Raw genomic sequence first — 15,591 nt, forward strand, 5'->3', positions numbered from 1 at the left:
CAAATACTTTAGTCTTAGCTAGTACAAATTAACGTTATGAACAGTGAGGAGATGCTGGGAATGGGAAGAGCATCTTTAAAATAGTTTGGAGTGTCCATTTATATATTAAATTACGACTGTTCTTAGCCTTTTTTTTTTTTTTGACCGGTAAGGGGATCGCAACCCTCAGCAGGGTGCCACGCTCAGCCAGCGAGCGCACCGCCATCCCTATATAGGATCCCAACCTGCAGCTTCGGCGCTATCAGCACCGCACTCTCCCGAGTGAGCCACGGGCAGGGCCGGCCCCATTAGCTTTTTATTTTTTAAGGCAAGGTCTCCATGGACCTCCCCTCTGACATCTTTGCTGGGAAGCTTAGAAACTCTAAATTCTGCATCAATTGAAACTATTTCCATTTTTATCAAACCATTAAAAGGTAAACTTAAAAGCATCTTGGAGAACAAAGTTTAGGCTTTGTTTTGAAAATTTTAAACAAATCTGCATTTTTCCGATAATGTTGTATGCACTACGAGAGTAAAGAAAGAGGAAATTAGATAAGGTGAACACTTAATATGAGGGCTAGGTTGGGTTGTTGGTGCTGAAGTATGTTTAGTCCATGACAAATACCACAGTTAAGAATGTTGATAGGAATATCCAGAAATTTCCAGTAATAATATCCACTTCTTGATGCTTGGGATTTTTTTTTTTTTTTTTTTTTTTTTTTTACAAGTAACATCAAGATCTCACTCATGTAAAGAACATCAGGGCTATGAATTAGTTAACTCTTGTTTATTCATTAATCATGTTCTAATATTAACATGTAGTCCTAATGAATGAGGACTAAGGATTTCATAGTTTACTCCCACCGGGGGTCGAGGTGGGGGCAGGACATCAACAATTGTGGAGCATGTAAGAGCAGGGGTAAATACAGGTAAATCCAAAGTGGCAGAAACCATAATTAGAAATTTGCTTGTTTGGTTCCCACAAAAAATTTCTTACACAGCCTCCCTTTTAACAATTTCTATTTTTGCTCCTGTATTCACTAGATAGGTTATTTAGAAGTTTTTCTCCCTGTAGAAATCAACTAGGAATCTTTAAATTTCTCACAAGTCTTAGAATTCAACGTCTCTCATCTATAGTCAAAAGGTTTATTCCTCTTGCCCCTCAGTAAAGTTTGCAAATATTCTAAATAGAAATGTTGCCACAAGGGCCGGCCTGGTGGCGCACTGGAGTGCGCGCCGCTTGGGAGTGCGGCGGTGCTCCCACCGAGGGTTCGGATCCCATGTGGAGACCGGTTCCCGCTCACTGGCTGAGCGCGGTGCGGGCGCAATCCCAAGGGTTGCGATCCCGTTGCCGGTCCCCGGTACGGGCACAACACCGAGGGTTGCGATCCCGTTACCGGTCAGTAAAAAAGACAAAAAGGAAAAAACAAAAATGTTGCCACAAATGAGGCTTTTTTTTAATTTAAAAAAAATTTTTTGTTGGTGTGTGCACCCGACCTAACTATGGTCCGGGAGTGATTCCTACATTAAGGAATGTCTTAACTTCCTTTAGCAACTCTTGACTACCAAATTCAGTCCTCAGAATCAAGCATAATAGAACTATGTGCATACCCAGTGCTGTAGATTGGATGCTCATTGAAGTTTAAATCTCCACTGTAACTGTTGAGGGTGAGAAATCTTATTATGGTAATTGAAAGGTAGGGCCTTGAAGAGGTGGTTAGATTGTTAGGACCACGCCTTAGTTGATGGATTAATAATAGTGGTCAGGGGTGTGGTTCTGAGGGCTTTGAAAGAAGAGAACGTGAGCGTTTCTCTCTCTGCTCTGCCATTTTCTGCCATGTGAGACCCCTGCATTGCTATAAAGCCACCACTAAAGAAGACCCTCACCAGATATGTTCTCTGGACTATGGACTTCCCAGCCTCTGAAACTGTAAGCAATAAATTTCATTTTCTTATAATCACTCAGTTCCAGGTATTTTGTTATAAGCAACAGAAACAGACTAATAAACCCAGTTGCTTAAGACCACTAGCAAATGTATGAAAACCTAGTTGGACTAAATATGTGGCCGCATAATATCCAAACTGGGACATCTTTAAAAGTGAAAAGAGGCACTAAAATAATTGACAGGTGTTAGTTGATCTATAAACCGGGACTGCCCCCAGCAAACCAGTGCAGTCATGGATGATTTATTGAGGGTACTCTCCTCAGAATCATAACTTAATCTTAGAAAATTCCACTCTTTATATGGTAGTTTACACCTCAGCCTTCCCAGGTATCTCTTAAATCTCTGCTGTGGTCTTTTGGGTTTCTATTTTCTCCTTACCCATCACCTTAATAATGCACAGCCCAAGTGGTAGATGAAGCAGTGATCCTTATTGTGGACCCCACTGGAATCCACTGGCTTCCTCCAGTTTAGTGGGTATGATAAAAGAAATTTAGAGTAATTTTTTGCAAAAACATTCACAATCACAGAAATGGCCATATATTGTTTCAAGTTAGCAAAAACAATGACTTTTTCAAAAATGTAACTGAAATAGGGGTAACAGTCATCTAAGCTAGCCTAATAATCTTGTAAACGCAGCAATTATGTACTACCGATCAAACAGTATATAGTCTGCAGGAACTAAGGCTGTTTTACTTTAAAATTTTGTTTTGTTTTCAGAAAAAAATACTTAGCCAGTGGAATCTCTCCAAAAAAAAAAAAGAAGAGCAGTCATGGAATGATGGAATGAGGAAATACAGACATCTTTCTGTTTCTATTCTGTCACTAAAATAGGAGGACTAGATAAAGAAAATGTTCTCATGCAATACATACAATACCTAAAAGTGAAAAATCCCTGCCTCACAGCCTAAGGCAACCACCAGCTTCCACACTGGTTGGATATAAATGACAAAATTTTTTCTTAACTTTAAAATATGCCAGAATAGGAGCTGACCAGTTAGCTCACTTGGGAGAACATGGTGCTGATAACAGCAAGGTCAAGGGTTTGGATTCCCATACCTGCCAACAGCACCACCACCCCTCAAAAAAAAAAAAGCCAGAATAGATCGATAGGTACTTTTGGTATTATAAGCACATAGGGCATTATATATGTATTAGTTAGCCTACACAATATACCCATCAACTTTTCTCAGGAGACAATTTTTTTTTTTTTAAACAGACCTGGGCTATGACAATGTTTGCTTTTGTAAATTCAGGTCCAATTATGTCTCCTGAAAGATAACTATATATAAAACAGTCAGATGTTGAGACAGAGACACTTGCTTGAGTTGTTAATCATGGTTTCAAACAACAGCATAAAGGAATTCCTTTGAATTTTCTTTTGTAATCAAGTACCTTTCACCAATATCACATAGATCCATATTCCTTCATTCATTTTGTGTTTATTGAATGTCTACCATGTGCAAGGCACTCACCCGTGGCCTGACAGACCGCATTCAAATACAAAGAATCATTAGAGCCATTTCAAATCAAAGTGTCAGAACACTTTGAAAAAGGACATAAAGTGGTCAAAATGATTTCAGGTAAGCAGAAATAGTCAACAACCAATACATTAAAAGGCAATTTTAATTTTTTACACTCATTGGAGCAATACTTCTTTAGGAAGTAGGCTGTTAAATTCACGTCCATGGCACTGCTTTCTAAGGCAGTAAGTAATTCTTCATTCCAAAGCCTTTCTTTCTCTGTCAATACCTTCTACATTTGAGTTTGAATGGGAACATGTTTCTATGAGCTTAACCATTGATACTAAACTCAATCATTTGCATATTAATTTTTTTCAACTTCTGTTGTTGTACTTCTCTGGTTATACAGAATTTTAGCACCACAGAAGGGAGAAAGATGGTTGGGCTGAGAGGGCCTACACACCAGACTATGTAACCTAAAAGAAATTTATACCTGATTCAATCATTTTCAGGGTGCTGATGATGAAAAGTCAGGAACAATGGTCTAACAAAAAGGGCTGGTTCAGCTGTGGCTCCTGAAAGTCTAGCTCTGGGAGTTCCTGGGCACAGAAGACTATCATGTGACCACTGCTCTCTTCAAGACACAGAACTTGCAGAGCTCTTCCCCTCCCTTGGACAGCCAGTATCTAAGGGTTGTGACCTTGGGGCAAAGTCATTATAGTGATAATTTTCCACCTTAAGGATTAAGTGAGAAAACAGGAAAGCCCTTAGCCAGGTACCTGGCACACAACAGAGGCTCAAATAAAGACAAGTTGCCTTTATTTGACTTATAGGAAAACATGCTGGGAATTTTGTTTATCCTTAGTTGAAAACAGAATGGAACTTCATCTACCCTTAATTCTTTCTTCTTATCTCAAGCTTCCAGATGCATTATATGTCCAGTAGCAATTTGATATTTTTAATTAGTATATAAATATTTGCTTTATCACACATTCTTCTAATACCCTGGTACCCGTTCTTATAACTTGTCTTTTTCTGACAATAAAGCATGTTATGGATGATTCCTTATATTACAGCCAACTTATTGTGCTAGTTACATCTGGCTTTCAATTACTTTAACTTTTTTAAAAAATTAAACTTTTTTCTTGTTCTTCAGGTATCAGAGTATACTTTAACTTTGGTGATAGAAAAAGGTAGCCCAAACTATTTCCCAGCTGGGAAAATATTTAATCTGCTCACTCACAACAAAAGGAGATGGTCCTATTGATATAGGATGGCCAAAATTCATATTTGAGACTTCCATATATAGGCACACCTCTCTCTGCAAATGAGCAAATTTTGGAATGTAGGAGGTAGCATATAGTATTTAATTTTAAAGCAAACAATGACCCTTTCTAAAAGTGGATCCCTTTTCTTTACTGAACATCATCCTTAGACATCACAATACATAAAAAGCCCCAACCTCTAAAACAGCTATAATGACAATTGCCTGTCGATATGAAAATTTTCACAAACTATGAGCAAAAAAGAGAAGAAATCCCTTGACCCACGGAAAACCTTTTCATAATGAAACCCCAAGTTGGGGGATTTAACAGCTGAAATGTTTATTTAGCACTAAAGAAGTAAATTCAAAGTTGCCTGTGGGTAGCCATGTACAATAGAGGATTTAGTTGACAAAGTTTGGTTTATAAAATATACTTAATGTATTTTTTCTCAGGCAAAATCAGCAGCAACTTGGAATAATTCAGATTTATTACGGGACAATTGTCTGTGATTTTCTTTGTAACAGTAATGCTGAAAATGACCCAGAGCCCAATCAGCTTTATCTGGCACATGAAAAACAATCCTAGGGCAATAGTTTTCAAACCCAGTACAACTGACAAGGGTAAGAGCTGAGAGGGGTCTTGATTAATTAGTGACAAGAACATGAAAGAAAGTATCCCAGGAGAACTGAAATCTCTTTTCTTCATATCCATCATCTTTACCTTCCCTGGTTATGTCTCAATCCAACCATATCTATCTGCTGTTCCTTAAGATACCAGATGCTTGCACACCCCAAATTCTCTCAATGCTCTTTTCCCCCACCAAAGTTCTCATTACAGAGAATATACTTTGAAAGTTTGAAGGAAAAAAGAGGAAAAATGAAGCCACTTCCCCCTTGATCATTATACAAAACTGCAAGAGTTTCCCTGTGTTATTAACATGCTTTTGTAATGAGTAACACCTTAGCAATAGGGTATTCAATAAATTGAAACTAAATTAACAGAATCTTTCAGGCAGAGAACCAAAAACAGGATTTGCGATTACCCCTGTAAATGCCATTTCTATTACCAAAAAGTTGCTATATCACTACCAAGTTCCAGCACATGTGAGTTATGCTGGGATTTAACTTTTAGCCAATTCCAACTTTTATACTTAAAAAAAAAAATTACTGTTAAAAAAAAAAACAGTTCAGATCTATGGTTCATGAACTTCCTCTAGAACAGAAGCAAGATAAATTCCTCTGTTTTAGACAGAAAATAGATCACATCAGTTAAATGGACTTTGTTTTAATTCATTCATTGAGACAACTGCAATTGCGAGCAAAAATTCCCAATGTATACTACTCTTACTAACATGGGGAAACAACTTTGTGTGCTTTGTATTTTTTCCATTCAAATTGGTTTATAAAATGAAAAATTTTTAACTATCCAATAGAAGGTACATAATTTAAAACATCCTATAGAATGACGTTTTAAAATTTACAATTTTAAAAAACTCAGCCACAAAAAAAGTCAAAGCTAAAAACAAGATTTTTACTATGAATCAGTGCTTCCATTACTCTTCTGAAAGAAGTTATATTTTAATGTGATGTAAAGGCAACATTGAAAGTTCTTTAAATTAACCACCTAATTTATCCCTAAAATTACAAAGAATCAAAGTCTTTTACAGGTCAAGTGCAGTAAACTAAAATGTTCTCTCAGCACAAAGCAGCACTAGAAAAAGTAACAGTTATAGATGGGAGTTGACTGGTTTTGCAGTGGCTGCTCCATCATAACAGACAGACATCAGACGTATCCATCCAGAGCACAGACACAACTACAGATTAGGTGCGAAGAATGCGTCACTCTCTTGGCTGATAAATGTCCTTTGTCTTTTGAATCATTCTAGTTTGAAGTGGATATTTTAAAAGTTTAAATCAGGTCACATAAGTTGGCTGCTTAAATAACATCACGATGAGGTATGAAAGCTCTGAATATCCCTTATATTCAGCAGGATTTACCAGAGATGTATAATAGCTTATCAGGGGCAACTTCTAAATAGTTTTTACACTTTGGGGTTATAATGAATTCTAGAGGAAGACAAGTCTAAAGAGGTTTAAAAGGTTATGCTCTGAAACAGAAGTGAGCAACTTTTCCTTCAGAATTCATTTTGAACGGCACATCAACAAAAAAATCTTCTCTGACAGTATATCCCAACATCGAGTCAAGATAGCCAACTAGCACCGAGAAGTCGTATTCAACTCATTTGCAGTTTTCTTGGCAATTAAGCTTATTTTTTCGTTCCAGTCCAAGCATAGATATGTATCACTGAACACAGTACTGGAAGCGCCATTTGTAGGTATAGATTGCAGTCATCATTAAATGAGCCAGAAGGTGAACACTTTTTATTTGGGGGGTGGGGGGATAGTACTTGTAGGAGATGAAATGATTAGGGAACAAGAAGTTATAAGGAAAAAAGATCACTGCCCTTATTGGGGTTAAGCAGGTCATGTTGAGAAGGTAGTTATTTTTTAAAGATAATGATGCTACATTAAAGGGATCATATATGCAGCATGAGTACCTTACAATCAAGCTGCACCTAAGGAAAAAAAAATCCCTAAGTTACCTTTAAATGTTTACGTTATCTGCCAGTCACAGAGGGGAAAAGCACCCAGAGTGAACTCCAATTTAATGAGGCCCTTGATCAGGACCATAAAGTCTGAAAAACATTTGTTTTAATGCAGAAACACAGCCTCTAGTCACACTGGTTGAGTTTGGGGAAATCAAACAGTTTTTTGTTTGTTTGACTTACTTTATTGAGTTATGGGATATGTTTTTGATTATTAAGGATTCTAAATCTTCATATCAGCATTAGAACTGAACCACTTCCAAATCCTAACACACATAAGACCAAAGAGAAGCCAAAGCCATACAAATTAATATGTGCTCCTCTCCTTTCTGCTCTAAGGGAATCTGCAAACCAGTATCACATTTAATAATCAAAGTGTTAATTCTTCAGCACTCTTGACAACTAGAAAGCCCATTCACTGAAGGCTGAAGGTGAGGGAGATGGTTTGACTTAAATATCTGAAGAATGGCGCCAATAGAGGAAAGAAAACCATCCAATCTCAGTAAGAATTAATGCAAACTTGGCTAGAAAGAGCCACCAGGTAATCCAAGGGTTCACTGTGGAAGAACTTATGAAAAGTACTCTGAAGTATACACAATAGGACTAAACATCTCTCTTGTTGCAAGTGTAGTTGTGTGAAATTCAAGATAAAGGTTTTTTAGTCTCATCTTTAATGTCAATATTTTTTCCCACTTTAAAGGGAATGAGGAGTCCTCTCTTTTTCCCCCCACAAAAAAGGGAGCCACATTAATATGCATATATTCCCATGACTCTAATGTAAGTGCGCGTCTCCAAAGCCTAGGGATTTTTCCATGAGAGTGGGGCGTTCTGGTTACCCTTTTATTAGAAGGGTATTCCACCACAGAGAGCCAGAGGTTTTCCAGATGTGTGTAAGAGAGCAGGTGCGCAAGGCAAGCAAATGAGCGCAAACAGTATTATGGAAAACATTTGAGAAGTTAGCTCCATGAAGGCTGTGGGCTCCACAAGAGGACTCGACTGGGTAGCCTGGTCTGACACAGGAACATGAAAGCAGAGTATTGCTTCAAAGCTGGAAACCTTCCATAGGAGCCTCACACTGCTGGAAGATGTACTGCTGCTGGCTAAGGTCAACCTGAGGTGCAATGCTGCTGTCCTCATCTTCGGTCCCAAAGTAATGTTCAATAAGATCAAAGGCCTTCTGGTAGATCTCCTGGTTTTCATGACTTTGTAAGAATTCAATTTTATCCAGACCTACAATGAATAATAAAGAAAAAAGTTTACTGGAAATTTCAATAAACTATATTTTGCCATACCTCTCTGTCCTTGATGTAAAGGAAGAGTCTCTACTTATATCTCATAAGTATTTATAATAGCATAGAAGTGATTGCTGGGATTACATCTGAAACCTTGTATTATAAACTGACATCTTAAATACATATCTGCAAACAATATCCAGTTCACAGAAGCAAGAAATTTCCACAACAGTTATCACATCATCCAGTTACTAGCAGTAACATCAGTGTTTTTATTGGACTGTATCTATAGCCTAATTAATTCTTGGCCATAAGCTTCTCCAGTCAAAGCATCTTACCGTAAGCTTCTTCAATCAAAGCACAGTAAGGGTTAATGCCACTGCCGTTCCTTTTAGCTTCTTGTTCTCCAAGCCTCAGGATATTTTCCAAGCCATTTAGGGCAACCTGTACAATCTTGGAGTCCATGACTGTGAGGAGATCACAGAGCGGCTTGATACAACCCAGTTCTACTAAGTACCTAAATACAAAGAACAATTTAATCAAACAAAACTTAATTTCATAAAACCTTTATGAAATTGATGAAATAGTCATCATCCTCAAACTCACTACAGAGATAAAAATAGGCACCCATTCACCCATACGAGCTATACTTTATCACAAAACAAAGCTACAAATAAACTCACCAAAACCAGTTCTCTCCCACCTTCTCCATTCTTTTTTCCCTTCACAATTTATTGACTCCAAAAAATAGAAATTCCCTCTTACACTGAATATAAGCAACTCATCAAAATAGTATAGTTTGATTGACTAACTTAATCTTTGTTTCTACAGGCAGCCAAATCTCTCAAACATGACACACTTGGTGCTAAAAGCCAGCATAAGCCCAATAGGCCAAATCTTTCCAACATGATTAGAATTTTACTAAAATAAGTTGTAAGAAGACTATATGGGAAGAATAAAACACGTGTAAGAAGGACTTGAGCTAGTATTTTTCCTTTTGAATTTAGGTGGAATTTAACATGTAATCAAGATTAATCATAATGGAACTGAAACATGATTATTGCATCATAGTCATAGCATATATTCGTGTAATTTTGTATCATTCTATTTTCTCAACTTGTGTACAGAGAAGCAGAGATAATGAATCCGGGTGCATTCTGTGGATGGGTAATAAGGTCATTTTGGAATTTATGATTAGTGCTAATCTATTTCTCTCTCATGTTTTTTTTTTAATTTCAAAAATGCATAAAAATAAATGTCTACCCAAGCAAATCAAGGAAAAAAAGGACAATTTCTAATATCACTAACAAAAGAGGGTCATTACTACACATCCCAGGTACATTAAAGGGATAATAAAGGAAACACTACAAAAACTTCTTTGACTACAAATTTGATAACTTAGATGATAAAATGGATCAATTTCTTAAAAGACACAAACTATCAAAACTCACACAGGAAAAATGGAAAATCTGAATAGGCCTATATATATATATATATATATATATTTTTTTTTTTTTTTTTTTCTCCCCTTAAAGATGACTGGTAAGGGGATCTCAACCCTTAACTTGGTGTTGTCAGCACCACGCTCAGCCAGTGAGCAAACCAGCTATCCCTGTATGGGATCCGAACCCGGGGCCTTGGTGTTATCAGCACCATAGTCTCCCAAGTGAGCCACGGGCCGGCCCTGAATAGGCCTATATATTAAAGAAACTAAAGTGAAATAAGCCAGGCACAGAGAGAGAAATGCTGCATGTCCTCACTCATAAGTGGGAGCTAATAAATAAATGAAAAGAAAGAAGGAAAGAAACAAACAATCACAATAATATATTGAACTTTCAAAAAAAAGAACTGTACTTATTAGAGGTGAGAAAAGGGGAGGGAGAAGAGGATTGGCAAGAAATTGGTTAAAGGTCACAAAGACTGATTACGTTTTCTAATTATCCTGATTTGATCACCACATATTGTACACAGCTACTGATTTTTTTTTTACAGGTACTGATATTCAAATCTGTACCCCTCAAATATGTATAACAATTATGTTTCAATAAAAAAAGTAAAAAAAATTTAAGAAATTTTTAAACGACAAAAAAATCAATAACTTTCTAAAATAGCACCAAGAGGAGATGGTTTCACTGGTGAATTCTATCACACATTTAAGTACAAAATTATACCAGTCATTCTACAATCTCTTCCAGAAAACAGAAACAGAACAAGCCCAGCTCATTCAATGATGCCAGCATTTCCCTAAAACCAAAACTAAAGACATTACAAGAAAGGAAAGTTGCACACCAATATCTCTCATGAACACAGACGCAGAAATCCTCAACAAAATATTATCAAATCAAATCCAACAATGTATAAAAAGAATTATACACCAAGTGGGATTTATTTCAGGTATGCAAGGCTGATCCAACATTTAAAAAAAAATCAATTTAATCTATCACATCAACATATGATCATTTCAATAGATGCGAAAAAGCATTTCCAACAAAATCCAATACCCATTCATGATCAAACCTCTCAGCAAACATTTGAGAAAACTTCCTTAACTTGATAAAGAACCTCACTGAAATACATACAGCTAACATCATACCTGATGAGAAAGATCAGGAACAAGGCAAGGATGTACTCTCTCACCACTCCTATTCAACACTGCACTGGGAATCCTAGCTAATATGATAAGGAAAGGAAGTAAAAAGTATACAGATTGGGAACAAAGAAATAAAACTATTTTCAGATGACATCTTTAGGTAGAAAACCCCAAAGAATTGACCAAAAAACCACTCCTGGACTATTAAGAAACTATAGCAAGGTTGTATGATACACGGTTAATACACAAAATTCAACTGCTTGCCTGTATACCAATAATGAACAATTACAACTTGAAATTAAAAACACAATATCATTTACATTAGCATAAAAAAGTATAAATCTAACAAAATATGTACAAAATGTGTACAAAACTACAAAACTCTGATGAGAGAAATAAAAAAAAGATCTAAAATAAGAAAAATATACCTTATTCATGGACGGGAAGACAATATTGTTAAAATGTCAATCCTTCTCAACTTGACCTATCAAATTAATGTGATAATCCCATCAAAATCCCAGCAAGTTATTTTATGGATACCAAAAAACTGATTCTAGAGTTTCTATGTTAAGGAAAAGACCCAGAATAGCCAACACAATACTGAAAAATAACAAAGTCAGGCCTGACATTACCTGATTTCAAGACTTACTATAAAGCTACAATAATCCAGACAGTGTGGTACTGGCAGAAGAATAAACAAATAGATCAACGGAACAGAACAGAGTCCAGAAACATACCACACAAATACAGTCAACTAAATGACTGCAAAGGCAATTTAATGGAGAAAGTATTTTCTTTTCCACAAACAGTGCTGAAACAACTGAGCATCCATGTACAGCCATGTGTTGCTTAGTAATGGGAATGCATTCTGAGAGATGAATAGTTAGGAGACTTGGTCCTTATGCCAAATGCTATAGAGTATGCTTACATAAACCTAGACAGTATAGTCTACTACACACTTAGGTTATATGGTATAGCCTATTATTCCAGGCTACAATCCTAAAACATGTCACTGTACTGAATACTGTAGGCAACTGTAACTCTATGGTGAATGTTTGCATATAGATAAAATAAAATAAGGTATGAAAGATAAAAAATGTACACCTATACAGGGCATTTACCATGAATGAAGCCTGCAGGACAGAAAGTTGCTCTGGGTGAGTCAGTGAGTGAGGGGTAAGTGAATGTGAAGGCCTAGGACATTATGTACACTACCGTAGACTTTATGAACACTGTACACTGAGGAGACATGAAATTTATTAAAAAATATTTTTCTTTCTTCAATAATAAATTAACCTTAGCTTAGTGTAACTTTTTTACTCTATAAACTTTCAAAATTTTTTTAACTTTTTGATTCTTGTAATAACACTTAGCTTAAAACACACACACACTGCACAGCTGTACAAAAAATTTTTTTTACATTCTGATCTGTAAACTTTTTTCTATTTTTAATTTTTAATTTTTTACTTTTTAAACTTTTTTATTAAAAACTAAGACACAAACACACATATTGGTCTAGCCTACATAGGGTTAGGATCACCAATATCACTATCTTCCACTTCCACATCTGTCCCATTGGAAGGTCTTCGGGGGCAATAACACACATGGAGCTGTCATCTCCTATGGCAATAATGCCTCCTTCTGGAATACCTCCTGAAGGACCTGCCTGAGGCTGTTTTACAGCTAACTTTTATTTATAAGTAGGAGTATACTCTAAAGTAATGATAAAATGTATAGTACAATAATATATAAATAATACGTAAACCAGTAATACAGACATTTATTATCAAGTATTATATACTATACATAATTCTAAGTGCTATACTTTTATAAGCCTGGCAGCATACTAGGTTTGTTTTTACCAGCATCATCACAAACACAAGTAATGCATTGCACTATGATATTACGATAACTACAACATCACTAGGCAACAGAAATTTTTCTGTTCCATTATAATCTTATGAGGCCACCATCTTATGGGGCCCATTGCTGACTGAAACACTATTATGTGACACATGGCTGTACAAAAATAACGAACCTAGACACAGACTTTACACCTGTCACAAAAATTAACTCAAAATGAATCATATAGATCTAAATGTAAAATGCAAACCTACAAAATCCCTAGAAGATAACATAGGAATAAATACAGGTAACTTTTGGTTTGGCAATGAGTTTTTAGATAAGTATCAAAAGCACAATCCATGAAAAGAAAAAACTGGTAATTTGGACTTTATTAAAATTAAAAACTTCTGTTCTGTGAAGGACACTCTTATGAGAATAAAAAGACAAGCCATGGACTGGCAGAAAATATGGGCAAAACATTTATGTGATAAAAGACTGGTCTCCAAAATATACAAAGAACTCTTAAAACTCAACAATAAGAAAATTAAAAACCTGAAGAGAAAATGGACAAAAGATCTGAACAAAAACCTCACCAAAGTAGATACACAGATGGCACATGTTTTCATTCTCAACTGATGTGAGTGCAAAATGGGATAACAACTTTGGAAGACAACTTGGCAGTTTCTTAACAAATGTAAACAACGTCCTTCCTTACAATCCAGCAATCACACTCATAGACATTTACCCAACTGAAATGAAAACTATGTCCACACAAAAACCTAAACACAGGGGCCGGCCTGGTGGCGCACTGCTATAGTGCGCCGCTTGGGAAGCGTGGTGGCGCTCCCGCCGAGGGTTCGGATCCCACATGCAGGCCGGCCGCTCACTGGCTGAGTGAGGGGCGGGAGCAGCGCCGAGGGTTGCGATCCCGTGGCCGGGCCCAGTCCGGTGCGGGCGCGACACTGAGGGTTGCGCCCCGTTGCCCGTCACGAAAAAAGACAAAAAAAAAAAAAACCTAAACACAGATGTTATTATAGTGGCTTTATTCATAATTGCCAAAAACAAAAAACCTAAACACAGATGTTATTATAGTGGCTTTATTCATAATTGCCAAAAACAAAAAACCTAAACACAGATGTTATTATAGTGGCTTTATTCATAATTGCCAAAAACAAAAAACCTAAACACAGATGTTATTATAGTGGCTTTATTCATAATTGCCAAAAACTGGAAGTAATCAGGATGTTCTTCAATAGGTGAATGGATAAATGGTGGTACATCCATACCATGGAATCTTATTCAGTGATAAAAAGAAATGAGCTATCAAGACATGGAGAAACACTAAACGCATATTACTAAGTGAAAAAAGTCTGAAAAGGCTACATAATGTATGATTCCAACTATACGACATTCTGGAAAGGCATTTCTATTTCTTTATAGAAAGAGTAAAAAGAACAGCAGCTGCCAGGGATTCTAGAGTTGTGTTAAGGGTGTGGTAAAGACAGGTGTAGCAGAGGGGCAGTGGAAATAGTCTGGTATGCTGCTGCAGTGGTGCACATATAACATTATACATTCCAGAACTGTACAGCACAAAGAATGAACCTTAATATAAATTATGAATTTCAGTTAAAAAATAATGTATCAGTATTGCTTCATTAACTGTAACAAATGTAACCACACAAAGGCAAGATGTTAGTAACCGGAAACTGTGTAGGGTAAGGAAGTACATAGAAACCCTGTAGTATTGGCTCAATTTTTCTGTAAATCTAAAAAATGTTCTAAAAAGTAAAGTCTGTTAATTTTTTAAAAATTAGTTTTATGTCATATTTAGCATTATTGCTCAGAAGTACCAATTCAACAGTATTGTGCCTAATCTTATTATTTCCTGACAATTGAGACTATATGTCCTATGACCAGAACAGGTCAGTCATCCAGGCCTAGCCATTTCTATTTTTTCTTCCTTAACACCACAGTTTTTAGTAAACAAAACCTGTCAGCCATTCCTTCAACATATCTAAATAAGTCTCATTATTTTTCTTAAAAAGCAAAAACCAAGCCTCTTTTCTCATTATAAATATACACATTAGTTGTTGAAAACTTGGGAAACATGGATAAGCATAAAGAAAAATAAAAAGTACCCAATAACTACTATTAAATCCCAGCTGTGCTACTACATATAAACTAGAGGACTGTGGGCAAGTTCTTTATCTCTCTGTGCCTCAGTTTTCTCATCTGGAAAATTCTGGGAACCACCGATTAATAAATCACTAAATTCCAGCAAAATTTTAGAATAGTCAACTAAATAGACGATGACATATCTGCACTTAAACTTCACTGGCTTTCTCAACACAAAGAAATGATAAATGTTTGGGGTAAAGGGGGAAAAAAAGATCAGTGGTTGCCAGGGTTTCAGGAGAAGAGGGAGGTATGAATAGGTGGAGCACAGAGGATTGTAGGGCAATGAAACTATTCTGTATGATATTGTAATAGTGAAAACATGACATCTTGCATTTGGCAAAAGCCATAGAAATGTACAACACAAAGAAGAAACCCTAATGTAAAATTTAGTTGATAATAATGTATCAATACTGGTTCACAACTGTAACAAATATAAGACGTTAATAAAAGACTGCGTGTGCGTGTGTGTGTGTGTGTGTGTGTGTGTGTGT

At 36.3% G+C, this 15,591-nt stretch overlaps 1 protein-coding gene across 1 annotated transcript in view; it reads right to left on the bottom strand.

Moving 5' to 3' along the window:
- Positions 1-3,344: 3,344 nt before the first annotated feature.
- The window catches only part of KPNA1 (karyopherin alpha 1 (importin alpha 5)), a 50,957-nt gene continuing 38,710 nt past the window's right edge, over positions 3,345-15,591 (bottom strand). The window contains exons 12-13 of the mRNA XM_008586888.1: positions 8,826-9,004; positions 3,345-8,485 (exon numbers count right to left, since the gene is read on the bottom strand). Of these exons, the coding sequence (XP_008585110.1) occupies positions 8,298-8,485; positions 8,826-9,004 (367 nt within the window). The 3' untranslated portion in view covers positions 3,345-8,297. The remainder of the gene's footprint in view (positions 8,486-8,825; positions 9,005-15,591) is intronic.

Source organism: Galeopterus variegatus, unplaced genomic scaffold (genome assembly GCF_000696425.1).
Source record: "Galeopterus variegatus unplaced genomic scaffold, G_variegatus-3.0.2 Scaffold4167, whole genome shotgun sequence".
NCBI lineage: Eukaryota > Metazoa > Chordata > Mammalia > Dermoptera > Cynocephalidae > Galeopterus > Galeopterus variegatus.